General features: G+C 41.9%; 2 protein-coding genes across 2 annotated transcripts; both read right to left on the bottom strand.

Annotated features, from left to right (window-relative positions):
• Positions 1-170: 170 nt before the first annotated feature.
• Positions 171-1,545, bottom strand: O0I10_009755 (uncharacterized protein; the record flags this gene model as incomplete). Its single annotated transcript, XM_058489741.1, has 5 exons — positions 171-455; positions 513-824; positions 878-1,169; positions 1,248-1,467; positions 1,524-1,545. The coding sequence occupies 5 exons, from the start codon at positions 1,543-1,545 to the stop codon at positions 171-173; spliced, it is 1,131 nt and encodes a 376-aa protein (XP_058339487.1).
• A 9,057-nt stretch (positions 1,546-10,602) lies between these two features.
• O0I10_009754 (uncharacterized protein) lies at positions 10,603-12,857 on the bottom strand (the record flags this gene model as incomplete). The annotated part of the gene is made up of 6 exons (XM_058489740.1): positions 10,603-11,928; positions 12,006-12,153; positions 12,217-12,251; positions 12,323-12,409; positions 12,480-12,620; positions 12,684-12,857. The coding sequence occupies 6 exons, from the start codon at positions 12,855-12,857 to the stop codon at positions 10,603-10,605; spliced, it is 1,911 nt and encodes a 636-aa protein (XP_058339486.1).
• Between the last annotated feature and the right edge of the window lie 1,059 nt (positions 12,858-13,916).

Raw genomic sequence — 13,916 nt, 5'->3', positions numbered from 1 at the left:
GCATTGCTGAGTTACCTATTTTCAATGCAAGGCATTGCAAGGCACTGATGAGCTACCTGTATACATTGCAAGGCGTTGCTAGGCATTGCTGAGTTACCTATTTTTATTGAAAAACATTGGTTCATCCTTATAAAATCTCGTACATCGAATGAGACTATATGGTGGGTTTTTTATTCATTCTCGTCTGATGACACGTATTCTCCATCTTTGATTGCTGCTTGATATAGTAACTTTGATTCTGGAGCGCCATCATTGCCTTGATCAGATAAATTGTCGATGATGCTACTTTGAACTTGATGGACAGCTTGCCAATCAATACATTCATCACCATTTCCTTTTCCTTGCATGGTACGCTTGTACAGCCATAGCCAATAACCATCTTGCCGTCTGAAAGTATCGTTCATCCTGGGATCTGGCACTTTGAAGGGATACGCTGATACCATAGCATACAAAGTCTATTATTATCCAGTTTTAAAGATACAACATCCATATAAAAGGTAAATGGCACGTACCAAACAATAAGTCAAAGTGATTGTATTCCTTGATACAACGTCGTTCTTTGCTTTTAACCTACATGGGCCCGCCTTTGTATTGTGGAAGACGATATGTATAAGCCTACCAAGCACCTCATTCTGTAGCAAACCACCATCTGCTCGATGCCCTGCTCTTGCAAACCTAGCTCCATCAACTAGGTAACGATATTGTTTTTTTGAACGCATCTTGCATGGTGGTGGTAGATTTTCGGGATCGAACTCAAATGCTAGCAACGCCCTTTTCATACTTGTTTGTAAAGAGCTGCGAGTGCTGGAGACCGTATTCATAAACTAATGTAATCAATAAGAAACAGCTGCTGTTTTCAATCTTTGACAACACTTACGATCTTTGAAGTTTCTTTGGAAACAATAACGCGTCGTTTGTCATCATCATCCCACCCTTTGATCTTCCTGCATAGTTTTACACATTCCAATTCACACTCTTCGTTCGTTGGGAACGCGTTTTCAAGGTATATGAATTGTCGGACACCCTCTTTCAGCTTGTTGGTATCACTTTCTTTCTCTGCAACGCAAAAATAAAATCGGCTGTCATCGATGTGTTTGACCTGTAGTTGTTGCAAAGGCTGTTGTTGTTGGTGGTGGTGGTGGTGTTGATGCTCAGCCTCGTCATGAGAACTGTATAATTATAGTTAGCGCGACGAATGCGAAAGGATGAACTTGCGTATAGCAAATCCATATCCCCAATGTAATTACCTCCCGTTTTCTACTTCGCTGGCATCACTGGTGCTGCTGGTGCCTTCCTCTGGTGTGGATGTGCGTCCTTGCGAAGGTGGTGGTGTTGCTAGTAAAGGAGGAGCGTTTTCGGTATCGTCGTTTTCACAGGGTTGATTGTTCTTGTCTGCGAGAGCCAAGCGTTTGGCGGAGGTTCGTGTATCTTGTGGGCTTCGTTTGTTCGTCTTTGTGACATTCAAAGCTGGCTCAACACGACAAATGAGCAAGTAATTCAGTCCCCTCTTTTATTAATTTCACCTTTTTGTCGTTTACTTGACATTCTTTCAATGTATGTGAATGTTGTGGGAAGAAAGGGAAAGATCAACGGGTGTTACCCGAGATGATATTTGACATAAGTATTTGGCACGGATTGATCCTTTCTTTTCCTCTACATTTCTTTCTTCAGCCAAACATCCTCCTATCGACAACATTCAGCCGTTTTCCATGAACAAAGGTAGTGATCAACGCATATTACATGAGGTTACCATTACAAGGAGATACTCAAAGCCACGTAGACTCACGACACAAACGCCAGCGGCTATCGACCTACCAGGATAAAAGAAGCAAAGGCCACATACAATCACCAAGGGGCACGTTATCACCGTTGGAACAAAAAGCAGCTTCAGTGGCCTTTGATTTGAATCTATCCGGTGCAGAGTATGAAAGGTGAGAACAAATTTTCCCATCATGTATACTACACTTGTTTATTGGGTTGTGTACATGATTCAGGGTTGCAGAGCTAGTTGAAACCGCCTTCAACGAAGGAAAAGAATCAGGTGCTGGCAGTGCACTGTCAACGAACACGCTAAAAAAGCTCAAGAGCAGGTTACACCAGGACGCTGACCCATGTTCAATACTTGTTCGTATGATGGTTATACTTTGCTATGTACTATCATTATTAACTTGATATTGATTTACATAGCCCTTTACCCACGAATGTATTGACCTTTCCCAAGTTCCTGATTTTCCAGAAAAGCATGTATCTGAATTCCATGACGTTGTTGGTCCTTTGATACTGGTGTATCGGAACATCCGTGATGTATGCGAACATCTTTTCTCGCATCCGGCATTCGAAGACAAAATGATTATCAAACCAAAAGTGTGCATGAAAAATGGAGTTAGGACTTATAAAGGACTTGAATCCGGTATATGGTGGGAGAAGCTCCAGGTATGTTATGCATTGAAACAAGAGGGCTTCTACCGATGAAATTGTTGAATGATGACTATATCTTAGGAGTTGCTTCCAGAGTGCGTGATATTAAGCATCATGCTTGCATCGGACCAAACACTCATTACCGGAAATATGCGTGAAAAAGCTTGGCCTATCTATTTGAAGCTTGGTATGTACCAAATGACTTCGACCTTCTCATTTTGATTATAGCGATACAACTTACAACGATAATTATAGGGAATATACCTGCCGAGATCCGTGAAAAAAGCAAAAACCGGCCAAGTCGTTTGCTAGCGTACCTTCCATGCATAGATTGGAAAGGCAGCCCTCCATCATGGTTCATCAAAGCCAAGTATTCGGTGTTCCATTACTGTATCTCTCTTATATTAAAGCCATTTCAGTACGATGACGACCACATGTAAGGATCACTTTTTCATTTTGTACAGTAACCAAATAACCTTTTTACTATATAAAGGATCAAATCATACTCCATGAAGGGGCCAAATGGAAAAGTTTATAAATGCGTACCGGCTCTTGCAACGTACACTGCTGACCTGCCTGAACAGTAAGTAGATTAAATGTCTATTTTCATGTACGTAAACGTTGCTTACCAGCACGAACATATAGAAGAATGCTTGCATGTATCAAAAGTGCAAGTACAAAGTTCCCATGTCCACGGTGTGAGACCCCATACACCGAATTCAATTGTTATCGTAAGAACCTTCCTGTGCGAACGGAGGAGATGATGAAGCATCTATATGCAAAAGTATCCAGTATGACATCGATTGCAAGGAAAAACTTCGAAGAGCGGAGGCATTCATTCCATGCCATACAAGTAACATCCTAACAATAGTATCGCTTTAGTCACATACTTATTTACGTATACAAAAACATAGAATGCCTTTTGGAAGGTCCCACTTTTTGACATTTATGCATCGCTTACCGTTGATGACCTACATCAGCTTGGTGGTGCTTATAAGCATTTACTTCAGTGTCTTGAATCATCACTCAACGAAGCAAGCACTGGAACGACGAACATCATCAACGCAAGGTATCTTGTCAATGTAGAGTAGCACGCAATGAGGATCTACTAATAGCTATATCAAAGAGCAAAGATGTTGCCTCCCTACGAGAATCTAAAGCGGTTCAATAATGGCTTCCTGCTCAGCTTCTTTAAGAATCCAACGTTCAACGAAATGTGTGACCACATGAAGGTATGGCTGAACGGGGAATTTGATTCTCAAACGATTAAGCGCTGTAGATAGGTTATCATGTGCCTGATACATGACGTTGTACCGCTTCAAATGGCGCTAACATTTCGACACTTCATCGATTTCTTTCATCAAGCAACCGCAAAAGAGCATTCTGAGAGCTCGCTTTCCGCAATGAAGAAATCGCTTAAAAAGTACTACAAACACAGCGCTATAATGGAACCATTTTCTAGCGTAAGTTGTTTTAAAGATCTTACTACTAGTTCAAAGTATGTATGCTCTCTAAGGATCACTATTCACATTTTCGTTGCAGAGTCAAATGCGCTTCCCGAAGAATCATGCGCTTTTAAAGTATGCTGATGACATCAGGCAATTTGGCGCCATATCGAATTTCAGCACAACACATTCTGAAAGGCAGCACCGGTTGGATTCCAAAAGACCTGCAAAACACCTGAATAGGATACATTGTGATATAACAAAGCAGGTATGAGAATGACTATTTACTCAACAAATTGCAAGTATAACGCGTTTATGATGCTAGATGAGCGATTATGTCTATCATCGTGATTTGCTGGATGATACCTACTACCATAAAGATCCGCATACACCATTGAATATTGTGTTATCGAATCCTCTCTATACGCTTGGTTCGAAGATTTACTCGAAACCTGTCAACATCATGGTACTCGCTGGAGTAAGGCCCTGCTGCTACGACATTGATGATCTCTTGAAAATGTATTTTGAAAAGCGCCTTAATCTGACACAAGCAAACAATCATACAAGGGTGTACGATTGCAACAAGGTATGTTACAATCGCACTCTGATCCATGGATCAAAAAATGTTAATGAACGTGATAGGTCAATGCGTATCAGCAGCTAACAATACAAAGGGCAGATGACGATGGCGGTGATCGTAAGTGGGTCGTGCGTGCGCACGCATCTTTCTTTGGGCATGAGCGGTACGATTACGTTGCCATGGATTACAACCGAATTGGCCAAGTGTTACTCTTTTTTACTGTCATTTTGCATGAAAGTGGGAAGGAAATTCAGCTTTGTTTGATGAGAACATTCACTATTATTCAACACCGCCATGCCAGTGGACTTCAACCACTCTCCTTAAACGATGGATACGAGGTTTTTCCGATACAAGAAATACTTCGGCCCATACATGTAGTGCCGGACTTTGCTACGGTGTATGAGGACACCAATGGATGTAGACATTACGGCAAATATCTAATTAATCACGATGTGTGCCGAGATGAATGGTCTGCGGGAATAAGAAACATGCTACGTATTCAAGATGAGGATCATGTAAGTTGGCCGAAAAGAACTACGAGGACTCCTGGAAATAAACAAGCTAAATATAGTGGATGAAAGTGTTTTGTTGGAACTGACAATATGATTATTTTCTAGGGAATTCTTTGACATAGTAGGATGATGAACTACAGTATGTGTTCACCATCTATAATCCCATCATAATCATTCTGTATTCCCTTGCTATTATTATCGTGATAATTAAATCCAGTTTTCAGGTCTTGTTCCATACAAATACTGGTTTCTTCGTTGATATATCATTCATCCATGTATTGAACTTAGCATGTATGCTATTGCAAATGTATGGGAGCTCTCAATGATGCCTTTTAATGCCTTGCATTGAAAATAAATTTGACTCAACAAATTGCCTGATTCCTTGCCTTCAGTAAAATTGACTCGACAGTACCTGGCATATGCATTGAATGGATGAACTCAAACAGAATACTTCAACAGCACTTGCAGTATATATATAATTGGCCTCAACGAAATACTGGCTGCCGCAAATGTATACAGGGTAACTCATCAGTTGCATACAGTTCTTGCACTGAAAATGGGTAACTCAAACAATTACTATGGCATATGCAATCATATATAGTCAACTCATGGTAATGCAACAGCATATACAAATGTAACATGAATGAGCTCATCATTCTTACCATTCATAGATGAAAATAGGCAAATATCTGATGCAGTACAATTTATATGAGCTCAACCAATGCACTGCACCAAATGCAATCTAGAATATCTCTGATCCACTGGACATTAGCAAAATATGCTACGTTGAGGTACAGTCAAAGATTTTTAAGAATAAATGGTCTCCTTGGCAATGATCGGACCTTTCCCTGATTGATAAATTATCAAACTGCATTAAACATGGAAGAATGGAAAAACTGATGAAACCACATTGATGGATTTGAACTGTCTGAAACAGTTCATATACACAAATGGGTGATGATGATGATTGCCTTTTGTGAAGGTACGTAAGTAAACAGCATCCAATAATGAAGGTGTGTCAAGGTATGCATCACATTTGCATGTAGAAGAAAGTCGAGCTGCATAAACCAATTTGTCTATGTAAAAAGATACATATACATATTGAATGAGTCACTCATCCTGAAACTCATGGAGGGATCTCTTCACTTTTTCACTTCTCAAGCTCATCCCACTTTCCACTTCTCCTTATTGTATCACAAAAGCCATGTACTTCTTGCATGACCGATAACCGGACCACCTTTATTATTCCTTCTTCGAAGCAATAGTATGTAATCCACAAGCTAGCAACCTCCAACAAGCGTGTAATAAATAAACAATGCTTTATTTCATCTAGCTATCTTGCTACATTTCCACCACCATCGTCGTAGTCATCCTCCGTCATCACATGTACTCGTACTCGTCACCAGTCGCCCATCTCATCCGTCACACCAACCTCCAAAAATACACAAGTTGAAAAGAATGGGATCTTGCAGGCTTCCTTTTGAATCTCGTTGTCGTCATCATTGTCATTGTTGTAGATGGGGTGATCATCGTAATCGTCATTGTTGTGAATGTGGTAATCATCGTAATCGTCGTCTCTACAAATAAGAAAGCAGGCAAGTTAGACCATCTGGTACCGGAATGATGACGATTTGGTATACCGTTAGGCAATCCTCTCTAAGGAAGAAAGCAAATCGGAAGGAATTCACAAACCAAATCACCACCATACGAGCAACGTCGGGCGATCCCTTGTTCTTGAGAAGGCACTGCACGAATCACGCAAGGCCAGTTCGATCCATGGCAAGGAAAAACATCACTTACGTAGAGTCCAGGCTCATCGTTGTCCTCATTCATCCTCTCCAAAGAAAGAATGATCCCCAATCCTTCCAATCATTTCCTACCTCATGAAAAGAAATCCTCAAGGGAAAAACGAGCCTATCACGAGAAGAGCGTGTTGGTTAAACACATATACAGGTGGGACTTGAACCCAAAGAGATGATGATGATGCCCCCAAGTTGCATAGCCTGACCAAAAACCTATTCGATTCATTATTAGCACACATATACAATAAACACCCTTTTTCATTGTTTGTTTCATTGCAATTACCTTTGCCATATTCATAAAGACGCGTTGTTGGTGGTTACTGGAAACCGAAAAACCATCGTGTAGTGTTGTTGAGCCGAAACAAAACGCCAAACCAGCCAACGCCTTGAAACCAAACTTGTCCCCTATACAAGCTAACACGTCAATGGAACAAGTTCAGTTGCAACATTAGATTCTGAATGTACCTGTTGACACGAAGTAGAGCAGGGATAGCAACGATATCGCCATGGCAACCACCAACCACCCACCACGCTCATTCCTCAGCACTTGGACACGCTCACTCCCTGACAATGCATGTTCAGAACTATGTTAATACCTCACAGCCAACAAGAGCACTTTTTTATAGTACATTACCTTGATGAATGGGATAAAAGCAGAGGAGAGAGAGGCGTTGTCACAAGTCGTGGAGCTACCGTCCCCCAAATTTATTCTCGACATGATGCTGACTGTGGCTATAAACGCACCCATTTTCTTGTGACACGGTAAATTCATACAACAACAATGACACTGACAATTTTGCTTAGATGATGGATATCACTGCTTGTTCAGATTTGGTCATACCAAGTTGCAGATTTATGCCGACATAGATAATCATCACTCCTTCGTTATCATTTGTTGCTGAATATAAATGACTCAATCCATTCACACTATTCCAGTAAACATCGCACATCCACTTGCATAGCACATACAAACTACATCCATTGATTATTGAAAGACTTTACGATGCATTAGTTATGATGGTCGACCTTTGATTATCTTAGGAACTTGAAGTCATCTAAGAAGAAACACTGCATGCAGTAGATGCGGCGTTCTCAGGAGCTAGAGAACATAACGTAACATCCGATGCAGTAGGATGATCTCTACTTGAACCACGTCCAAAGTGCTGTCGAGTAAAAACACCACGTTCGTGACCACTATCCACTCCCTTGCGCGATTGTTTGTTTCCTGCATGGCTGTATACCATTAACACAGTGTCAAAGTATCCCACCATCAAGTATTCAACCCATCATGCCGGTCAAATTGAACGCTGCTAAATGTTAGAAATATAGGTAGCATGCTGGACAAGATTCAATTCGAAATGTGTTACTATGAAGTTCCAATGCGTTATACAAGTATTATCATTCCCTATCATCAATGTGTCATAGAGTAATATCAATTGTATATATGCACTGCCTTTGTATCTTATATAGTTCACGTAATCATTTATTAGAGACAATTGGATATGTATCAAGCTTGCCTTTAAAATGCAATAACGTAAATGATCAATACAAATGAGTCACGGCTTTGTTTGAGATCCATGCCAGTGGTAGGTACTTGCTTCTAACAACGACAAGAATTCGGTCCCATCCATGCCTCTGATTCACACTGCCATTGTCCACGAGAACAGGAAGAACGATCGCCAGATTGTAGCGAGTATCTGGCACAGGTCCAGCTTTGGGCTTCCGTACATGCTCCAAAAAGTTTTAGGCCACAGTTGCAGCAGCAAGTCTCGCCACGATATACTCCATTTTCATATCTTTGTGCATCCGTAACACCTGGTAGAAACAAAGACAAGAAGAAAACGATGAGGAAGAAGACTTGATGCGCGTGGTGAAGCATTCTTGGGTTCAAAGTTGGAGTTGGTATCCCTTGGAATAGTAGTAACGGTCATGCTACAGGTACAAAAATCGGTTGTATTTATAGCTGTTTTTGACACGAGAAGCACATCATAGATCCGGGGATCTGCATACATACTCAAATCACATCCTATGAATGATCATAACATTAGATGCACTTCCGCCTAATCGATGCATCCTGTTGTTGATCCATAGTACCAACAACAAGTGGTGGATTTCGCTCATAGAAATTATCCTTGTACATTGAAAACCCCCAATGGTTGTGTATCACTGTAAACACCCTTACAAGCAAAGACATCAATAAAAACTGTATGTTTGAACTTGCCTACTACCCACCACGAAAAGCTTGATACAATGAGCCATCGCCAACATCATTGCCGTCATTTCTAAGAGGATAGTTCCATGCATAGAGCAGCCCCAGGGGTTTATCCCTGCAATTTACAGAGTATGGTTGAAGTCCTCAGACGTTGCGGTACACAGCAACATACATTTTGGAGTCGTTGTCGGATAAACATTGTACCTTACATGAGTTCTATTACTGCTGGCAACTCTTCCATTTCAATTTTTTATAATGAAGTATGAATTTTTTATTAGAAAAGGTTGATCAGCATGCCCAAGAGCATCTTGTGTGAAAGTTTCAGGTTCGAAAGGGACAATCTCAATATCAAGGATTGATGTACAGTATTCATGCATTTATACAAGAAGTGTCCGACCTATTTGATTTCCACTTTTTTCCCGCTCTCAGCTCCTTCCCTTTCAACTGTTAGCCCATTCAAGTATACAAGCACCACCTGCCAACGAATGCCTTGCTTCAACCCATCATGTCAATCCTACGAATGTCTTGATCCGAGAGCCTTGGACTGAATGGCAAGTCCATGGCGTATACACAACCTCTTACTACAACACACGAGTCTCTTGATACAACACACGCTCTTGCGCGCTTCCCTGCCACGACCAACCGTAACAGCATTCCATTCAGCAGTTGTTATTACCAAAGTCTATACTCCATTTGGCTCGAACAAAGTCCTTTGCTTGCAGCAGCCGTTCCACGTGACCAGCTGATAGCCATGATATAGAAAGCAGCTTTATTTACATGCAACAACTTAACTTTAATACAAACGAATCCCTATGATGGATATGGATATGGATATTGGTTTGGTGTATGGAATGGAAAGAACTGGATATAGTCAACACAGGGGATTGCCAACTTGACCATTACGTTACCATCCTGAATGATTGGTGCACCCAACGCACTATTCCATGGAAGCTGCAACCTGACATCTATCATCATCACCATCGAACTCCATGTTTTGTGCATAATCTGCCACCACCACGCATCAAATGCCGGCTCATCTTCATCCAACATTCACCTTTGCACAATGCACGTCCGAAGCATATGTAGAAGTTTCCCATATCGATTGCACATGCTTGACGATTACGAGATTACGTTGACCAACCCCTATTAAAGCTTCCATGAAAATCCTTCTTCCTGAGTCGGATCTCGTCGTGAATGAGTTGTATTATGTATTATGGGAGGATGTTGACCGGCACGTGTTGACCAATATATCAAAAACATCTTCAATTGATAACAACAATTCGGCTTACATGAATAAAGACGCGTCATCGTAAAAGATGTTGTCAAAATAGGCACGTCCACGCATCATTTTTTCATTGCAAGTTACAACACCCGATTAGGTACATATGTCATGTATCATCACTGCCTCGTTGTCATGAGTGCAAAATGTGGGATGTGGTTGGTGTGTGTATTGTTTGATTGATGCAAAAAGAAAAAGAAAGCTAAACTATGTGTGTGTGTTTGTGAATGAGTATATGGTTGTATCAGAATAAGGGTGTGGTGGTTGAAGGGGGGTGGGGGTATAATATCGATCAATGCTCGTACAAAATGATGTTATATGTGATGTGTGTGTGTGATAGACCAAGAGGTTTCCTTATTTCCAGGTACCATTTTTCCACTCGGGGGCATTTGGATTCAATCCACTGCCAGTAGTAGTAGTGCCAGTAGGCATACCCTTCTTGGATTTAGAAAGGGGTGGTATCATCATCATGGCATTCTTGTCAACACGCATCGTGGTAGTAGGGGTACCTGCCCGAGTGATGGGAGGGGATACAAGTGCCAATGGGAAATCAGACATGGGTTTTGAATAATGATGATGAGCAGGACGATGATGTTGAATGGTAGGAGATGAAGCTGCACTCGTTGGGATCTTGACTTTGCAATGAATCAATTCACCATTGATATTGGTATTGAATACAAGATAACCATCCTCTTCACGCACTGATCCATCTTCATCCTGTTGGGGCTGCTGATGATGATGCTTTTGAGGAGGAGGTCGTTGATGTTGTTGATTCTTGTGCATACGACCTGTGGAAGAAGGAGATGAACCTGGTGTAGGCAATCGATGATGGGTTGTCATGGTAACGGGTGCTGAAGGATGATGCATGGGAGGTCCAGGACGTCTTTGTTGTTGTTGTTGTTGTTGTTGTTGCACACCACCACGTTTGCCTTGTTGTTGTTGTTGTTGACCACCTTTGTATTGTCGCAATTCGGCCCGAAGTGCATTGACCTGCTGCTGTAATTTCTCCATCTTTAACATGTCTTCGGTCTGCCGTTTATGGAACTCGACATGTTGTTGTTCAAGATGTTTGGTTTTACGCTGTTCCTCGGTTAATCGCCCGTACAAGGATTGACATTCATATTGAAGCTGATGGGATCTTGTGGTGGCATCATCCTCAGCAGTAGCAGTAGCAGCAGCATGGCTCGTACTCCTTGTAGTAGTTGTAGTAGCAGTGGTAGGTGATGAGCTGTTACTTTGCTGAGTATGCAAGGTGTGATTGTTTGTGTGAGGATGACTACGCCATGCAGCCGCCACTTGATTTTCGAGAGCAATGAGGCGTCGGTCCAGCCGTGCCGTAGCCAACTCCAAATCTTCAAGACGCACCTCATCTTGTTTCCATGGTGATTCATGTTTAGGATGTTGATGTTGTTGTTGTTGCATTGTTGCCTGGTGTACTCGAGATTCCACAAGTTGATCAATCTTGTTTGCCAATTTATCCCATACTGAATCATCCACAATTGGAGAAGGATGATGATTGCAATAATGGTGATGATATCGACAGGGGCATTCTCCTCCATGGATCATTGAAGCTCCTCCTCCTCCTCCTCCATTAGTCATTGCTCCTTGTACTTCGGCGTCACCTCCTCCTGGCATTCTCAGGAACTGCTGCTGATGCTGATGCTGTGATGGTTGTTGTTGCTATAAAAGTGACCAAAAAAAGAAATCAGTAAAGCGTTCTGGATTTCTATTTTGCTGATATGCCCGTGATTACGTACATGGTTGGTTCCACTTGCAGCAGCATGATGACGATGATGCCGACTATGGTCAATCACGTGTACCACGGCTGGGTCGTCGTAAAGCGTACCATGATGCTGTAATACCGCAAAGGGATGGTGTGGTAGCTGCTTTTTGGTGACTTCTTCACTATATAAAGATATACAAATATGAGTATTAAATGAATAGTATGGGGAGTGGGGAAGGATTTACCTGCTGTCTTCATGTTGTTGTTGTTGTGTGGGTGGCTATGTATGTATTAAGAAGAATCGATGAGTGGGGTGTCATTGGATGATAATTAAATAGGATTCGTTATTACCTCGTCGTCCATTGTAGGAGAAGCCGATTCGATGGATGAAGAACAGGACGAAAGGGAGGGTTCCATTTTGTTCGTGGCTGATGGTTTCTATCACAAGACCCACGGGTTATGTATTAATGACTATCGGTCTGGATATGGATTGCATAAGTTATTATACCTGATGCAAAAATAGAGTCGATACAGGCTCAATGATTTCAGTGTTATGTGGTCGTGGGTGATGATGATGATGATGGTGAGCGGCACAAAAATGACAGGGCGGCTCGGGTCCTGGTACTGTGCCTTCCGACCAAGAATGATTCTTTATACAATAATTGACATGTGAGTTACTATCATCCCACCATCCCATTCATATTGCTTTTACCTCTGGATGAGAAGAAGGATGATGCTTCTTTGGTGGTAAAGATACAATCACAGGACGTTTCTTGCATGTCTCTTTTGGAGGTGTTTGTGTTGGTGTAGCAGCCTCAGTGGTTGTTGTTGTTGTTGTTGCTGTGGTTGTTGGCGCTGTTGCTGGTGCTGCTACAGTATCACTCATTGTGTCAATGTTGCAATGGGGGAGAGTGGGAGAATGAGTGAGTGAAATGAAAGACGAGGAAAAAGTGGAAAGGATAAATAAAGAGAGGAAAGAGAAAGAAAGAGAAAGGCGTAACACAGGAAATGACACGATAAAATGTCAATATAAAGGACACAGGGGATGATGATGATGAATTGGTGTTTGATAATAATGGGTGCCTCTTTTGTCTGAGTACACAAGGTGGTGCTGCTACTGTAAAAGAGCACATGTAACAAGAGGCCCAGACAATGGGAGAATGCCCTTGTCCTACTCATTCACCAGCAGCCCATTTGTTGCTACTTTTTTGCTCTTAGTTGGTAAGCACATGCAGCAGCAGCAGCAGCAACAGCACCACCACCACAGCAAAAAGCTGAAGATGATGATGATGATGTGGTAATTTTTCTTTCTTTTTTGGGGGAGAAGGGCTCTCCCCCCCCCCCATAATCCCTCCCTTTAATGCACATGGATATTTGGGGGGTCCCATAAAAGTGCCACAAATGGGTTGGGCTGTAGCAAAATTTCCCATTTGTCCTCTTCTCACTTACGTGTGAGTCCTTGTCCCCTTGTCGCTCAAGATGCTATTTATGGCAGACACTTCATTCTTGCAGTGGTAGCAGCAGCAGCATCGAAAACAACAAGAATAAAATATGCCATCATCGTCATCAGCTTTTTTCATTTACTCATCCGTCATGGTCGTTGTCGATCCACCCCCTTCTTCGTTCTTACCTTGTGTGTGTGTGTGTGTGTGTTGTACGTCGGGACATCTTCATTTCATGCTCTAGGCTACTGTAGGTATCCAAGGGGGTTCAAATGGCTGTATTGTACATCCTTTCATCTGGTCCGCTGCATCAACGACACCATTCATACTTGTTTTTTTGACGCCTTCTTTGAGCTGCATATGAAAGAGTATGTAGATGCACAACACCTAGTATCGTGGTGGATTGATCCGGGTCCCCCGTTGACTCCCAACATCATACCTACATTGCATGTGCATGACATGTACGAATGAAAAGAAAGGATACAGTGTGTGTGATATCCCTT

The sequence above is a fragment of the Lichtheimia ornata genome, assembly GCF_029851405.1.
Source record: "Lichtheimia ornata isolate CBS 291.66 chromosome Unknown scaffold00059, whole genome shotgun sequence".
NCBI lineage: Eukaryota > Fungi > Mucoromycota > Mucoromycetes > Mucorales > Lichtheimiaceae > Lichtheimia > Lichtheimia ornata.
Note: the sequence above shows the minus strand (reverse complement) of the source record. Positions and strands in the feature narration are given on the sequence as shown.